Source organism: Delphinus delphis, chromosome 3 (assembly GCF_949987515.2).
Source record: "Delphinus delphis chromosome 3, mDelDel1.2, whole genome shotgun sequence".
NCBI lineage: Eukaryota > Metazoa > Chordata > Mammalia > Artiodactyla > Delphinidae > Delphinus > Delphinus delphis.
In genome coordinates, this window is record NC_082685.1 from 51,310,787 (window position 1) to 51,324,658 (window position 13,872).

At 42.6% G+C, this 13,872-nt stretch overlaps 1 protein-coding gene across 4 annotated transcripts in view; it reads left to right on the plus strand.

The window, feature by feature from the left end:
• PRELID2 (PRELI domain containing 2) overlaps positions 1-13,872 on the plus strand; it is a 181,527-nt gene that overhangs the window by 72,770 nt on the left and 94,885 nt on the right. The window contains exons 6-7 of one of the 4 annotated variants that reach the window (XM_060008614.1): positions 3,389-3,458; positions 7,837-12,120. The exons of 2 other annotated variants lie outside the window; for them this stretch is intronic. In XM_060008614.1, the coding sequence (XP_059864597.1) occupies positions 3,389-3,448 (60 nt within the window). In that variant the 3' untranslated portion in view covers positions 3,449-3,458; positions 7,837-12,120. Of the gene's footprint in view, positions 1-3,388; positions 3,459-7,836; positions 12,121-13,872 lie in introns of those variants that run through there. One more of the 4 variants, XR_011246413.1, reaches the window with a different exon arrangement.

Sequence of the window (13,872 nt, forward strand, 5' to 3'; positions counted from 1 at the left end):
TTGTCTGTACCTTGGCAAATACAAAAAGATGGCCTGGTAACAGGGAGAAAAAATTCTCGGAGGGGAAGGACATAATAAAATCAAGCTGGTTTATGGTTTGTTAGTCCAAAAAGCTTTTAAGTTAAGCTCTATCTATAAAGGTGGATCCACGTGATATTTGTTCTGCAATTCAGGCGTCACTGTGTGGTAAGTGGTGTAAATTTAGCCCCTTTAAGCCTGATCTCTTAGGGGTTGAATTTTAAGCATTGAAACTATTCGAAAGGACTCTATCGATTGGGTTTTGATTTGGTCCTTCCTTACCAAAGAGACAGACTAAATAATGGCTTGGCCTCCCTGGTAGGTTTTTTGTTTTTTGTTTTTAATTCATTTATAGATCTCTCTCTGTTTGCCCCTGTTCTCCACCTTCTGTTTCTAACTGTTCTGCTTAAAAAGACTAAAGAGGTATGAGAGAGGGGGAAAAAAGGGAAAGAAAATCAACTGTCACAGTCTGAGCATAATTGATTCAATAAATAATGTCTTTCAATTCCCAAGGCAAACCCCAGCGTCTTCACTTATGTCAGTTAGCGCTCAGCTCAGTAGATGGTGGCGTTCTTAATTTAGACAGATGGGAAGAGCTCACCTGTGCTCACTTCCTAAGGAAGGAGTCTGCTTTTCTGGTTTTAAAGACATACCGACAAGACTTATGGGCCCACTGTGCAAAAAAGAAGCTTGCAACTGTGACGTAACATGGCTATTTTTATTCTTCCTGAAAATAGAAGGCAGGCATTTAATTATTGCTCAGGGGTTTGTTGAAACAAACAAAAGAAGTTGAGACAAGGGGAATGAAATCTATTAGTCTGTAAGTTCCATGAATGCAGGGACTTAGGTTTGTTCACTTAATCTCCAGTGCACACAGCAGGTACACAATAAATATTTGTTAACTGTTCTGTGGTTGAGTGAGAGAGAGCAGAAGCGAGCACAATTCAGATCTTAGGTTAAGAATTAAGTTAAATTTCATTCCACTGGTTGTTTCATCCCCCAACCCCTCCTTTTCCCCCTAATTCTTAAAAAGGTGAGTAGCTCTAAGAGTACAAGAGTATATACTGTATCTTCACAAATGATTAAGGGCAATTCTTTCCTCAATTCCCAGGCTTGCAGAGGTGGTATCAAGCTGCTTTTTACAAATTCTAGTATATGAGCTAGTTGTGCTTCAGAACCACATGAGCAATGTTTGCAGATTCCGTGCCCCAGCCCTCGAAGTTCTGGTTGAATGGGTCTGGGTAGGGCTTGGGAATCTGTACTCGCTTTTGTGGGTTCCCCCAGTAGGTCTGGTGTGTGCCTGCACTATCCAGTCAACCTCCCAGGCCCCTTAGCTCTCTGGTCTAAGCTACAACTTTGTAAAAGTGATTAGCCTAAGGTACCCAGCAGAATAATTGGCAGGGCTGTGACCAGAACCCAGGTCTCTTGACTCTGACAACAGGGCTCCTGGTCCTACAGTCTACTGTTTTGGCTCACCCCACAGTCCGTGCTCCTTGGCATTGTCAAGATCCTTTAATTAATACTTTCTCCTCTCCAGCTAGTGGCAGTATTTGTGGTGACAGCCAGCTAGAATCTGAAGGACCTTCAAGGAAACGTTAGATTTTGTTCAGTGTACTTTGGTACTCAATATATCTTATTGTCTTCTCGAGGTGCATCCCCCTCCCGTGGCTCAGAACAAACCCCAGGTAAGAAGTCCCTGCCTTTCACTTGGAGGCCCACTCAGTGTCTCCCAGCCCGGCCTGACCATGGCGAGCAGCTGGTACTCGTTAAAGGTACAGCTCTCTGGGGCCTCCTTGAGTCCTATGAAATCAAAGCCTTCCTGTGCGGGGCCTGGGGACCTGCAGTTTAAGTTAGTGTTGATCATTATTACTCCCTGTCATCCACACTCCTGTCCCTGAGAGCATCGTGTCCCATTCCCCACAATCCAGCTTTGAGTTCCTTAACACCCCAGTTCATAATTACATCACAATCCTGCCTTTCCGTCTGAAGGTTCAGCCTCTGGTACAGAACTTGTCCTTGAAGGAGGAAAGAGGGAGTATCTGCTTCCTCTTTCTTCCAGGGTAGAATTTGACCGGCCGGGGTGGGTAGGTAGTCAACTTGATGCGTCCAAACAGCTTGATACATACAGTCATGGAGTGAGCCTTGCAAGGTTAAGGGGTGCCCTTGAAACCAGAATTCAGTGTCTGTTCCTTCCCTGGCTTTATAACTTAATAGCTGTATAACGCTGGGAAAATTACTTAACTCTCTTTGAATTTCTGTTTTTCTCATCAGTAAAACAGGGGTAAGAATAGTACTTGTTCATAGATTTTGTGTGTATTAAACAAGGTGTCCTAGTCGGCTCTCGGACACAGACTCAGATGGACATTTTTATGTGGAGGGTCACTGGAGAGGGCTCTCGGAAACAACTCTTGTAAGGGAGCGAGGCAAGCAGGATTAGGTAGGAGGTGACGTTGAACTGCGATGCAGTTGTGATGTAGGTCCCAGCTGATCCCGTGGGGAACTGTGGCGATGGGATGCTGTTCAGAGTTGTCCCGAATTGTGGGCGGGGGCTGGGCCTTTCTACACGCTACCCGCCAGCCATGAGATGTGGGCCACCTCTGCAGAGGGGCATGACCTCAGGGAATGCATCTCCCTTTCGCTGAGGGTAGCTGTGTGCCAGTCTATGGTGCTGGCAGAAGGGGGAGGAGTGCCTGAGCCCTGGGGGTATCTCCGTGGTGCGCCCTGCACCCACTACCTCAGATAATGCACATACAGACCTTAGCAGTGAGTCTAACACATTTGTAAGTGTTCAGTGAGCACAGGCGTACCTCGTTTTATCATGCTTTGCTCTAGCACACTTCGCAGATATTGCGCTTTTTACAAGCTCAAGGTTTGTGGCTACCCTGCATCAGGCAAGTCTTTCGGCATTATTTTTCCAGCATCGTCTGCTCACTTTGTGTCTCTGTGTCACATTTTAGTGATTTCAGACTTTTTCGATGTCATTATACTCGTTATGGTGATCTGTGATTTTTAATGTCACTGTTGTAGTATTAACTATTACCATGATTATTCCAGCGCTAGCAGTGCCACTCAGTAACTGGGCCACTTTCAGGAAGTTCTTAACATCCCTTGGATGGCTTTCTTAGATTTAAAATGGAAGATTCACAGTTCTGCTCTGCCTGCTTCCCTGAGTAGTTCTGAGCCCATGTGAAGATAATGTATGTGAAATTGCTGAGTAGAATTTTATAAAAATGTAAAGTATGACTACGAGCCTTTTCTGAAAAGAATATATGGCCATGGCTTGGATTCCTCGAAGGGAAAGGTGGTGATAAATGTAAAAGTGCTCGTCCGTGAAATGTGGCATTTTGATTTTTCTTTCTTCTCTCCATAGGGAATTAGAATAATGGAGATGCTGTTAAAGGAACAGTGTGGTGCCCCCTTAGCTGAATAAAGAATCATCAGTGAGTACCAAAAGCAAAATCAGAATTATTTACTCAAGCCATGTCTTCATGCTTATAAGCCTGAGTATTATGCATCAGCCTCCCTGGGCTCTTCATGCTGTACGTTTCCCCGTTATATGCGTGGGATACTGCCTCACAGGTTTTTGTTATCCGTTCTGTACCTTTATTTACTTGGTTCTTTGATTTTCAAAGCAGTTTTGTACTACGTTCTGGGTTACAACTGCACTCAAATTGTTTAAACTGTTTAACACAATCCACCATGATTAGCACCCTCAAGGTGGCATAGGTTTGTAGAGACTGCAGTTCAGAATTAACTGAAGCTTAATTTTATTGTCCTGAGAACAGTGAAAGGAGGGGTTTAAAATTGTATTTGGAGCAGCTTTAAACTGCTTCAACTGTTTAAAAGAAAACAAGACAGGGGCATGTTGATTGGCCAGTGAAATACAGACATTTTACGAGTCATGAATACTCCTCCCGATTTGGGGGCAGGGGTGCTCCCTGAAATGCTATTGAGAAGGATTCCAAGGCCTTGAGAATAACTCTCCAGCTCTGGGTAAGAGTGCTATGATTGATTAGCGATGTCTGCCACGGCACAGGATGAAGAATATAGCACTTGTGCTGTAGCACATGGCACTTTTAGGGCAAGTGATGTAGGGTTAACAGATAAGCAGGGGGATTTTGGAATGACTTCCTTTTTTTATTCCTTAAGTTTTTATTGTCTGCCTCAAGGACAATGGTCTTCATGGTGGAAAGGGCAGAACAAAATTATCTGAGAGACTCAAAGCCTAAAATAAATTTGTATAGTGGATTTGCATCTTACAAGATTGATTGGACTTTGATTTTTAACGTCTGAGAGAAGGTAAAACCTTTGAGTAGAGCACACATTGTTGTGGGTAGTTCAGAATTACCTCAAATTTCCTTATGTTGACTTAAAACTAGAGTATACATGGTTTTGTATAAGCAACTTGGTCTCTAATTTTGATATACAATAAAGTTTGAGAACAGTTAACCAAAGAGGAAGCACAAGGAATATTTGTGTACGAGGACCTCAGCGTTCAAAGCATGCTGGCCAGGCCTGTGAACGAGAATTGGAGAATTATAAAGGTTTCTGCTTGTTTGCGGGTTTGACTCCATTCTGATTAATATCAAGCCTCTGTATACATAACACATACTAATACATTTATTTATTATTGGAACGGCTAAGCAAGATAATTTCATTTAGCACAAGCCCAGAACATGGCAGGTGCTCAAAAAATGTTGGCATGGAATCTGAATGTGGCGTGCTCCCACATCTCTGTACGTGGAAAGGCTGTGGAGAAGAACTTGGCCATATCCCCCTGTTTTTCCAGGCTGGCCTCCTGTCAGGCTCACCAAGCGCCACTAGTACTTGTGCACTTGAGCCCAGAGCCCATCTTATCCTGCAGGGTGGGATCTAAAGTCAGCTCCAAGTTAAAAGAGAGGGCGAGGAGACTCCACTTACAAGTGTACATTGGTTTTCAGACTTTAAATTAGTGATTTGGAAACTTTAGTGAATATCAGAATCATCTGGAGAATTTGGTAAACACAGCTTGGTGAGTCCCACTCTCAGAATTTCTGATTCATTAGGTCTGCAGGGAGGGGAGCCTGAGAATTTGTGCTTCTAGCCAGTTCCCAGGTGATGTTGGTGAGGCTGATCCATGGAACACACTTTGAGAACGATCGCTTTAAATAAGTTCTTATCTCTGAGTTTGAGACAGATGAAACGCAAGCCCCGCGAAAGCTAATAGCTGGGGTTTTGAAAGTGTTGTCACGTATTCCATCGACTTTAGATTAATCAGAGGAGGAATGATTTTCTTTGTGGGGCCTTTCCCTGATTTTAGCATCTCTGCTTCTGCTTGTTTGCCCTTTTTTCTTTTTTTCTTCCCCCTGCTTGAATGTTGACAGGCTCCACAGTGGAGCAAAGATGACTGAAAAGAAAAGAGTTGAGATTCAACAACAACTCGTATTTGAAATTATCAACTTGTGTTTGTGATTTAAAGTGTTGCTAATGGGAAAGAGGAAACTAAACAAGTATTACCTCCTGTCTTAAATGACCCATGGTTTTGTTTTTTTGTTTTGCTTTTACTGTGGTGGAGAGCTAAGTCATGAACTCAGGGCTTTGTATTTCCTTTTTTTTAAATTTTAATTTACTGTATTTTATTTATTTTTGGCTGTGTTGGGTCTTCGTTGCTGTGCATGGGCCTTCTCTAGTTGAGGCAAGTGGGCTCTACTTCGGTTGCAGTGCCGGGCTTCTCATTGCCATTGCTGTCGCTTCTCTTGTTGTGGAGCACGGGCTCTAGGTGCACAGACTTCCATAGTTGAGGCACATAGGCTCAGTAGTTGTGGCACGTGGGCTTAGTTGCTCCACGGCATGTGGGGTCTTCCTGGACCAGGTATCGAACCTGTGTCCCCTGCATTGGCAAGCGGATTCTTAACCACTGTGCCACCCTGTATTGTTTCTAAAAAGCACCCAATTCCTCCTCGCTGAAGTGAAATAGTTGAGGTCTGGATAACTATTAGTTTAGTGCAGGACAGGTGCATTTAATGCAACAGAGTTCCCGAAGGATTTACATAGTTGGAACTGTCATAATTTATGACCAGTTTTCTCAGGAGCAAACATGAAGTAAGAGGTGTATACTCTTACCACTTGGATCTATAATTACTGCAAATTAGGGGCTATTGCTGAGACTTTAAGCTTTTTTCAAAATCAGCTTCATTTAGGTATCATCTGTGCACAGGTAAAATGACTGATTTCAATGTAGGATTTGGTAAGTTTTGACACATATGTACAGTTATGTAAGCATCACGAAAAACATGATATGGAGCATTTTGAGGCATTGCTGTTGCTGCAGTGCTGTTGCCAGCTTATTACTTTTAGCTCATTTTCTTGACTGACTTTACAAAGTTTGGCAAGTTTGAAATACACCTGTTTTAATGGAACTTTTTATTTTCTCAAAATTATATCTACTGGAAGTGGGAGAATGTTTGTAGATGGGGGAACTACCTTTTATGAGCAGTAAAATGCTACGTTAAAAGAAAAGGCTGGGGGGGGATTAGCTCCATAGCTGTAGAGCAGAGGTCAGCCAACTGTAACCTGGGGGCCAAATCTAGCCTGTGGCCTCCATTTGTAAATAAAGTTTTATTAGAAAACACCTATGTTCCTGGCTATGTTCCAGCTACAACAGAAAAGTGAAGAACTGTGACAGAGATCTTACAGCTTACAAAGCCTAAAATATTTACTGTCTGGTCCTTTAAGAAAAAGTTGTCTCTCCCTGGGATTAGAGTTTGCCTAAATTAACATCAGGTGGCCTCGTGGTGGTGGTTTGGCCTTTTTTTAATGTAGCATTTGATCACATCTTACCTCTATTCCAAAGTTAATAGTGCAAGAGTTTATTTTTTCTGCATTAGCGCCAACATAACCACTTGGATGGTATTATTTTAAGGCATAAAAAAGCATTAAAATAATCACAACAAGGAAGTTAAGATACCAGCAATAGTGATCATTAAAATTGCTTCATAAAGTTCCAATGCATGTGCATGAATGGGGTAGGAATATAGGCATTTTGTTTAGCAGATAAGATAGCACTGGGATGTGGCAATAGCGTAGGTGCCGTATACAGTGTACTCAAATTTTGAGCTTTGGAATTTTGCAGTTCTTAATGTTTTAAAAAAAACATCTTAATGTTTTAAAAAAACGGGCCTGCACACGTGTGCCTAAGGAGACATTATTTAATATTTTTATATTCTACCACATTTCAAATTTGCATACTTTAAAGTCACATAGAACGTGACCACATTGTGTAGGGCACCTCACACTAAAGATGCTCCCTAGATCTCTCTGGCCTGTATATCTGAGTGGGCGTTTGACAGTTAAAAAGCTTAGAAAGTGATTTTGTCCTGAGCCAAAATGGTGGTGCATAAATCTCACTAATCAGTGGGCTTGGGGTGTTGCTGCTGACACATCCATCTGATAGATTTTTGAGTTCCTGTCATTTTTGAAGAAAACAAGTAGCTCTGACATCTGTTTGTTCTTGCTGCTGGCAGTTGGGAGACCGGGCTTGGTGAGGTTCGAAAACACAGTAGAGTTCTTTCACATCGGAATGAGTAAGACCTTAATTTTAGCTAGATCTTAACTCCCCTTTGAACCAGCTCCTCTGGGCAGTTGGTAGTTTATTAATAAAATGAGGTGCTTGCTTCGTTTGAAGATCATTAGGAGGCGGAAATGCAATTTCTTCAAGAATTATCCGTAGTGATAGAATTCAAGTGACTCTTAAGAGTTGCTTCAGAAAAGAGGGCAAATAAGTATTGATTGTTGAGACATGTTTATTAGGTGATAAAGCCTGTTTGCTTTCTCTTGCAGGGAAGCTGTGTTGTGTCTACTTTTGCTCGAGAATCTTTTCTCGGACACAACACATCCAAAGACACAGTTTTCGAAATACAGGTATAAGAATGCGGTGTTGGCAGCTTACAGAAGAGGAAACCTTTCTGCCGGGATATGACATGATGCACTCCCCCTGGGAGCCGACCTCAGATAGCGGCTCTCGTGGAGCTGAGACCTTCTGGCTGATTCTTATGGCACAATCTCGACGGTTTTACAAATAAAGGAAAAATCCCATAGAAGGTGATGTCTGCCCTTCTTCAGGATGTCCTGCTGAGTGCCTGGTGGCGGTGTTGGGGCAGCCAAGGATGGGCCAGAGGCATGGAAAATGCTGCTTTTGCTTGTTTGTTCTCTCCGTCGTTGCTCATAGGATTCATGAGAGGATTCTGGGGCGAATAAAAGACTTAAACCTGATACCTGATTCTTAGGTGGCCTGGAACAGACAGGAATATACCATACCTGTGTTGAAGTTAAGCCACATTCACAGTAATGTTGAAGATTCTCAGAAATCAGGAGCATTTGATTTCTCCCCATCAGTACTACCTGCTGTCAGCTAGCTTTTATAATATAACACATGAACTGTGATTGGTCCTTAAAAGCACCTGGGGAGTGGGGAGACAGGCTCCTTCTAACTCATTCTGGGCTGTGGAGCAGATGATGTGATCTCTCTGTTTTTCATTGGGCAAATGGGGATAATTGGGCACAGGTCTTTCTATTTGTGATGATTAAACAAGGTTGTTTGGTATGCAAAGCACAGGTTTGGGAGTCAGAAGGACTCCGGTTTGCGTCTGAGCAGGGCCACGCAGCAGCTCGGTGATTACGTATGTAATTTAAAATCTTTCTTAAAGATCTTTCCTAGATTCCTTTTTTAGGTTTATAAAATGGGATTATAGAGTTAACCTTATGAGGCTGTTGGAACAATTGGAGATCATGTGATAAAGTGCCTAGCGTGCTACGTGGTACACAGAAGTAAACAGAAGCTATTATTAGTACTTGAAACCATTTTGGAAATATACTTTTCTAATGTAAGGTAATGTAGTAGTATTGTTTGAAAATTAGGTGACGGGAGTTTGCATTCCCCATGATCCGAAGCCAAAATGTAAATGCACGCTACCTAAAAGAAAGCTTGAAGAGGGGCGATAATTTGGAATTCATTGTCTTAAGTTAAAACAAGTTGGGCCATTACTGGAAAGTCCTGGGGAAATTATCTTTTTTAATATTTGAAAAATTTTCCATTTAGTGAATGATGAATTTCAAAGCAATTGTTTTTTTAAATGTATTTTTCTTTATCTTTTTTTAAACTTTAATACAAGCCTGCCACTGTGAGCTCCTCTTATTGCATTTGAGCTGTTTGTGCTGCCTGAGTTTTGTGTCTTAGGATAATTTCCCTTCATTTCCTTAGTGTTTCATTCTTCAGTTGTGTTGGAGGGAAAATGAATGGTAGAAACCAGAACACGCTTTGACCGTTTTCCAGTTTGTAAATGGCAGTTGGTAGGCTTTAGGAATAAGAGCACATTTACACAAGTAAAAGGTGATGTGAATTATCACAGAGGTGAGAGGCGAGAAATCTGTACTTGGAGGTTGACGTTAGAATAAACGTAATTCTGGGAGTTCCCTGGTGGCCTGATGGTTAGGACTCCAAGCTTTTCACTGCCAGGGTCTGGGTCCAATCCCTGGTTGGGGAACTGAGATCCGGCAAGTCTCCTGGCACAGCCAAAAAAAAAAAGAAAGAATGAATGTAACCCTTCATACTCAACAACTTGCATTCTGTGAAAGCAGTTCTCAACCTTGACTGTCCATTAGAACCACCTGGGAGCTTTCTGCACTCCTGCTGCCTACCTTATTACATCTGGGACTAATAAGTCAGAATCTCTGGGGGTGGAACCCAGTCAGCAGTATTTTTTAAAGCTCCCTAGGTGATTCCAGTGGCCAGCGAACACTACAGTTCTGGGTGATTTGCAGATATTATCTGATTCCTTTCTTCACATCTCCAAGGTAGGAAAGTATCTTTGTAGTAAGAATTATTGTTAGAGTGAAGCACAGAGAGGCTGATTTTTTGCCTTAATTCCTTGAAGCTGACGTGGCCAGTGCAAATGCCTGCAGGGGTCTGGCAGGTGATGTGATGTGTGCAGCAGGCTGGCGGCCAGTGGGGAGACCCCAGGAGTACCGTGGCTGTGGTGAAAGGTGGGCAGCTGCTGCCCAGCTCCAGCACAGTGTTGCCAAGTGGCTGGTTTTTCTAGTTCTTCCAATTTCCAATTTTCCAGGAAAAGATAGTATTAAAAAAAAGAAAGAAATCACCCAATTTTTATGTGTTGGCAACGAATTCAGGATTGTTTAAAACATTGTGCTTGCCAAACAAAACATGTTTGCCAGTAGTTTCCAGCCTTTGCTTCAAGAGTGTTAAGGACCAGCTTAAACATCTCAGCCAACTTTTAAGAGATTTGCGTTTCCCTATTCTGGTTGTAAGCTGCTTTCTGCCTCTCCTCCAAGACTGCTTTTACGTGTATTTTCCTCCCCATTCCCAAGCAATCCTCTGAACTTGCATCAGACACTTATCCTCAGTTTCCACCCCCCACCCCCGCGGGCATCCATTACTTCAGGTTTCACATATATGGCTTAGAAATCGTATGCTCCTTTTAAAATTAGTTAGGGCTTGTTAAACTTTATTTTTATTATGTGTCAGAATCTTCTTCCTGTGATAAAACATTTAGAAGTCCACATGTAATTTGATTATCTGTAAAATGTCAAAACCGGGAGTATAGCCTTACTGGGTGCGTTAGGAACAAGGGTGGGAAGGGTTAATTCAGAGATCTGACCAGTCTCCTCCTGACTGGGTTGCTGAACCTACACACGGAAGGTGCAGATGTATTACAGTGATTCCCAGGCTTCTACTTGTACCAGAAATCCTTGGGTAGGTGGGCTCAACTGCAGGTTCCCAGGGCCTCCCCCAGAGATTCTGATTCATGGAATTTCATTTGGGACTCGGGGATCTGCATTTTAAAACGAGTTCACCAGGAGTCTTGGTTGTGCTGTTTCGCAGACCAGATTTTGAGAAACAGTGATTTAGGGGAGGTGTTTGTGGCCTCTGTGTCTTCTATCATTGAAGAAGGGTTTATAGTCAGTTGGGCCTACTGATCAATACAGCTGATCCCTCAGGACATAATATAAAGTTCTCATGCACAGAGAAGCTGACTGAGGCTGTCCCTACATGGTTGAGGTGCTTTTTACCATGAACGGGCTTTTATGGTTTCAATCGTGGGAATAAAAAGGTGCTATATTCTTTTGATATAAATGGCTTTGTGTATTTTATAAGCAGTACCTGCGTAGTAATATCCCATTTATCAGACGTCGTGGGTGCATGGTATAGCTGACTCAAGGTTATTCTTTTAAGTGTCACATCTTTTTTGCTCTATTTCTGCCATTTACACGGAGCTCTTTTTTTTTTTTCACATCTTCATTGGAGCATAAATGCTTTACAATGTTGTGTTAGTTTCTGCTGTACAACAAAGTGAATCAGCTCTACGTATATATATATCCCCATATTGCCTCCCTCTTGAGCCTCCTCCTAATTTAGTATACATTTCCCTGCTTTTGCAAACAGAATCTACTGAAGATAATGAAATCATTTCAGAGTCATCATTTATGTTTTGAATTCTTTCAGGTCCTATTTAGGTTTGTTAAAGCCCCTCCACTGAATGGCTCTGCTCTTTGAGTTTTGCCATGGTTTTCGTAGTTTCTTCTTTTCCGTCACTGTTCCCTGTCGTGTCTCTCTTCCTTCACTCTGCCTGTCTCTAGGAACTTTGCTCTCCTTTACTATATGGAGTTGGGAATTGCTGTAATTGCATACTGTATGTCAAGTAACAGTAAACAGGAGCTGAGTCAGTCTTTGGGAGGCTTTTTTCAGCAGTGAAATGGAGGAACGTTGCTGCATTGACTTGGTGACATTATTTTAGTGGCTCTGCTACTTCCTCTAACTTACTTCCTCATCCTCGACTGCAGTTGTCTGATCTGTGACCTCAAGATAACCGAGATATTGCTACAAATGATTTACTTAGATCTGTAAGCTGTTGTCTCCCCAGCTGTGTTAGTGTTTTTATATGTCCAGTTTTATAATGTGAAACGTAAGTAGATTACAAGTGAACATTTCTGTGCCAAGTTTCTGTGCAGGATAAAGTGTTTTTGATTCAGTGTTACTGTGATCTAGAGCTATAAATCAGTTGTATACCTGTGAAATTCAATCCTGCCGTCCTTCTGAAATAAAGGTGTCACAACTAATACTTATGTGTGAATTTTAATTTCTTGAGGGTATCACATCGCCTGGCAGAGCTTGTGTTTATCATTTGTAGTAGTGATTCTAGTCCTTTCAGCAGCCCCAGATAAGAGTGTTATACCAGCCAGATGATGTTAGCTCCCCACTTCCCCCAAGTTGAGCCGTTAACGTTTCTCCCAGAATTAAGCAGAAGCTGCTGTTACTGGGTGACAGAATGGGCCATGTGCTAATGGAGCAAAGGACCAGGATATGCGGAGCAAGAAGAAATGAAGCACAAACAGTGGTGTGAAGTCATGGGGTCCCAAAGGGGGAGGGAGAGACAGGGCAACTGCTTGTTGACCTGCTTGTGAGGCTCAACTATACCTTCTGTACTTGGTTTCCGTGAGATTTGCCTTTATCCTTTTATTTGTCCGCCTTTTACTTGAATGTATGCGAGTGGATTTCTGTGCCTGGTTTCCAGAGTGCCTTGTCCAAGCCCTGTTGATGCCTTTCTTTTGTTAGAGCCTGAGGGCCTGTAGGGGTAGAGTCCTTGGTTCATCCAGCACTTACTGAGTACCTGCTGCATGCAAGAGAAAGGCAGGATTTGTCTTCTCTTTTGACTTGATCCAGTGGGTTTCCAGGAGGCTTGCACCTTCATTGTACTGACAGAGGGCAGTAATGGGCACCAATTGATGGTAAGATCAGACACATTTACCTCTTGGGTAAATCACACCATGATTGCCTAAAGGATGCAGAAAATAGCACAGGAGGCATAGCATAATGGAGAGCTTAGCACAAAATGTATAGCTTGATGGCCCCAGAGCCTCACCAGCAGATTGCACGGTTGTGTAATCATGTCTGAATTAGTGGGGGGCACCTCATCCCTTTTGGGAAGATAACGGGTTCTCTCCAGCCTTAGCCTTATATACGGAAAGGTGGAGCTGCCCTGCATGAGACCGCCTTCTCATCTGAGCCACACACAGTGCACAATGACTGCAGGGTGCAGGATTTTCTGGCATAAAAGTCTTTTACTTTCAGACTGTTCTGTTACAGCCTGATCTGAGGACGTCCCTGAATTCAGGGCTGCAGTATCAGTGTCTTGTTTCCCTGATGTCTGGGTGGTCATGCTAACTAGTTCTGGCCAATCCTGCAGACGCCAGAACCTTAACATGAGCCTTGGAGAGACGGAGGCAGATAGAGGGGTAGAGTCCTAAGAATGACAAACCCAGTGTGGTGAGGACTCGGAATAAAAATTAACTTACAGAAACAATTGACAGACATTTAAAATGCAGTATTTAATTCTTAACATGCAGTATTTCTTACATTCCTCGACTGCCAATAGGAACCCCCTGAGGAGCTTCAAAAATACTGATGCTTGGATCCCACCCCCTGAGATTCTAGGCTGCAGCCTCTGCATCAGGAATGCATCAAGCTCCCCAGGTGATCCTGATGCCATGGCCAGCAATTCTGTCAACTTCAGAAGTAACGTTTGTTCTCCCAAAAGGGGTTATCCTTAAGCTAGCTGGCAGGAGTTTACAGTATGAGAACTCTTTTTTTCTAATGTTTTGCCTCTAGTCCTTAAGAAAAATATAATTCACTGTCTAAGAAAAAGGTGCTCCACTGTCTCTTAAATGCTAATAGAAGAAAAGAGAGCCTAAAAATATTTCACCATGCTCAGCCTGCTTTGTTATGATCAAAAGTTTGGGTTGTATTTGGTGGAACAGAATCCCGTGCAGAAAAAGGATTCCATAATAACTCAAGACCCTTAT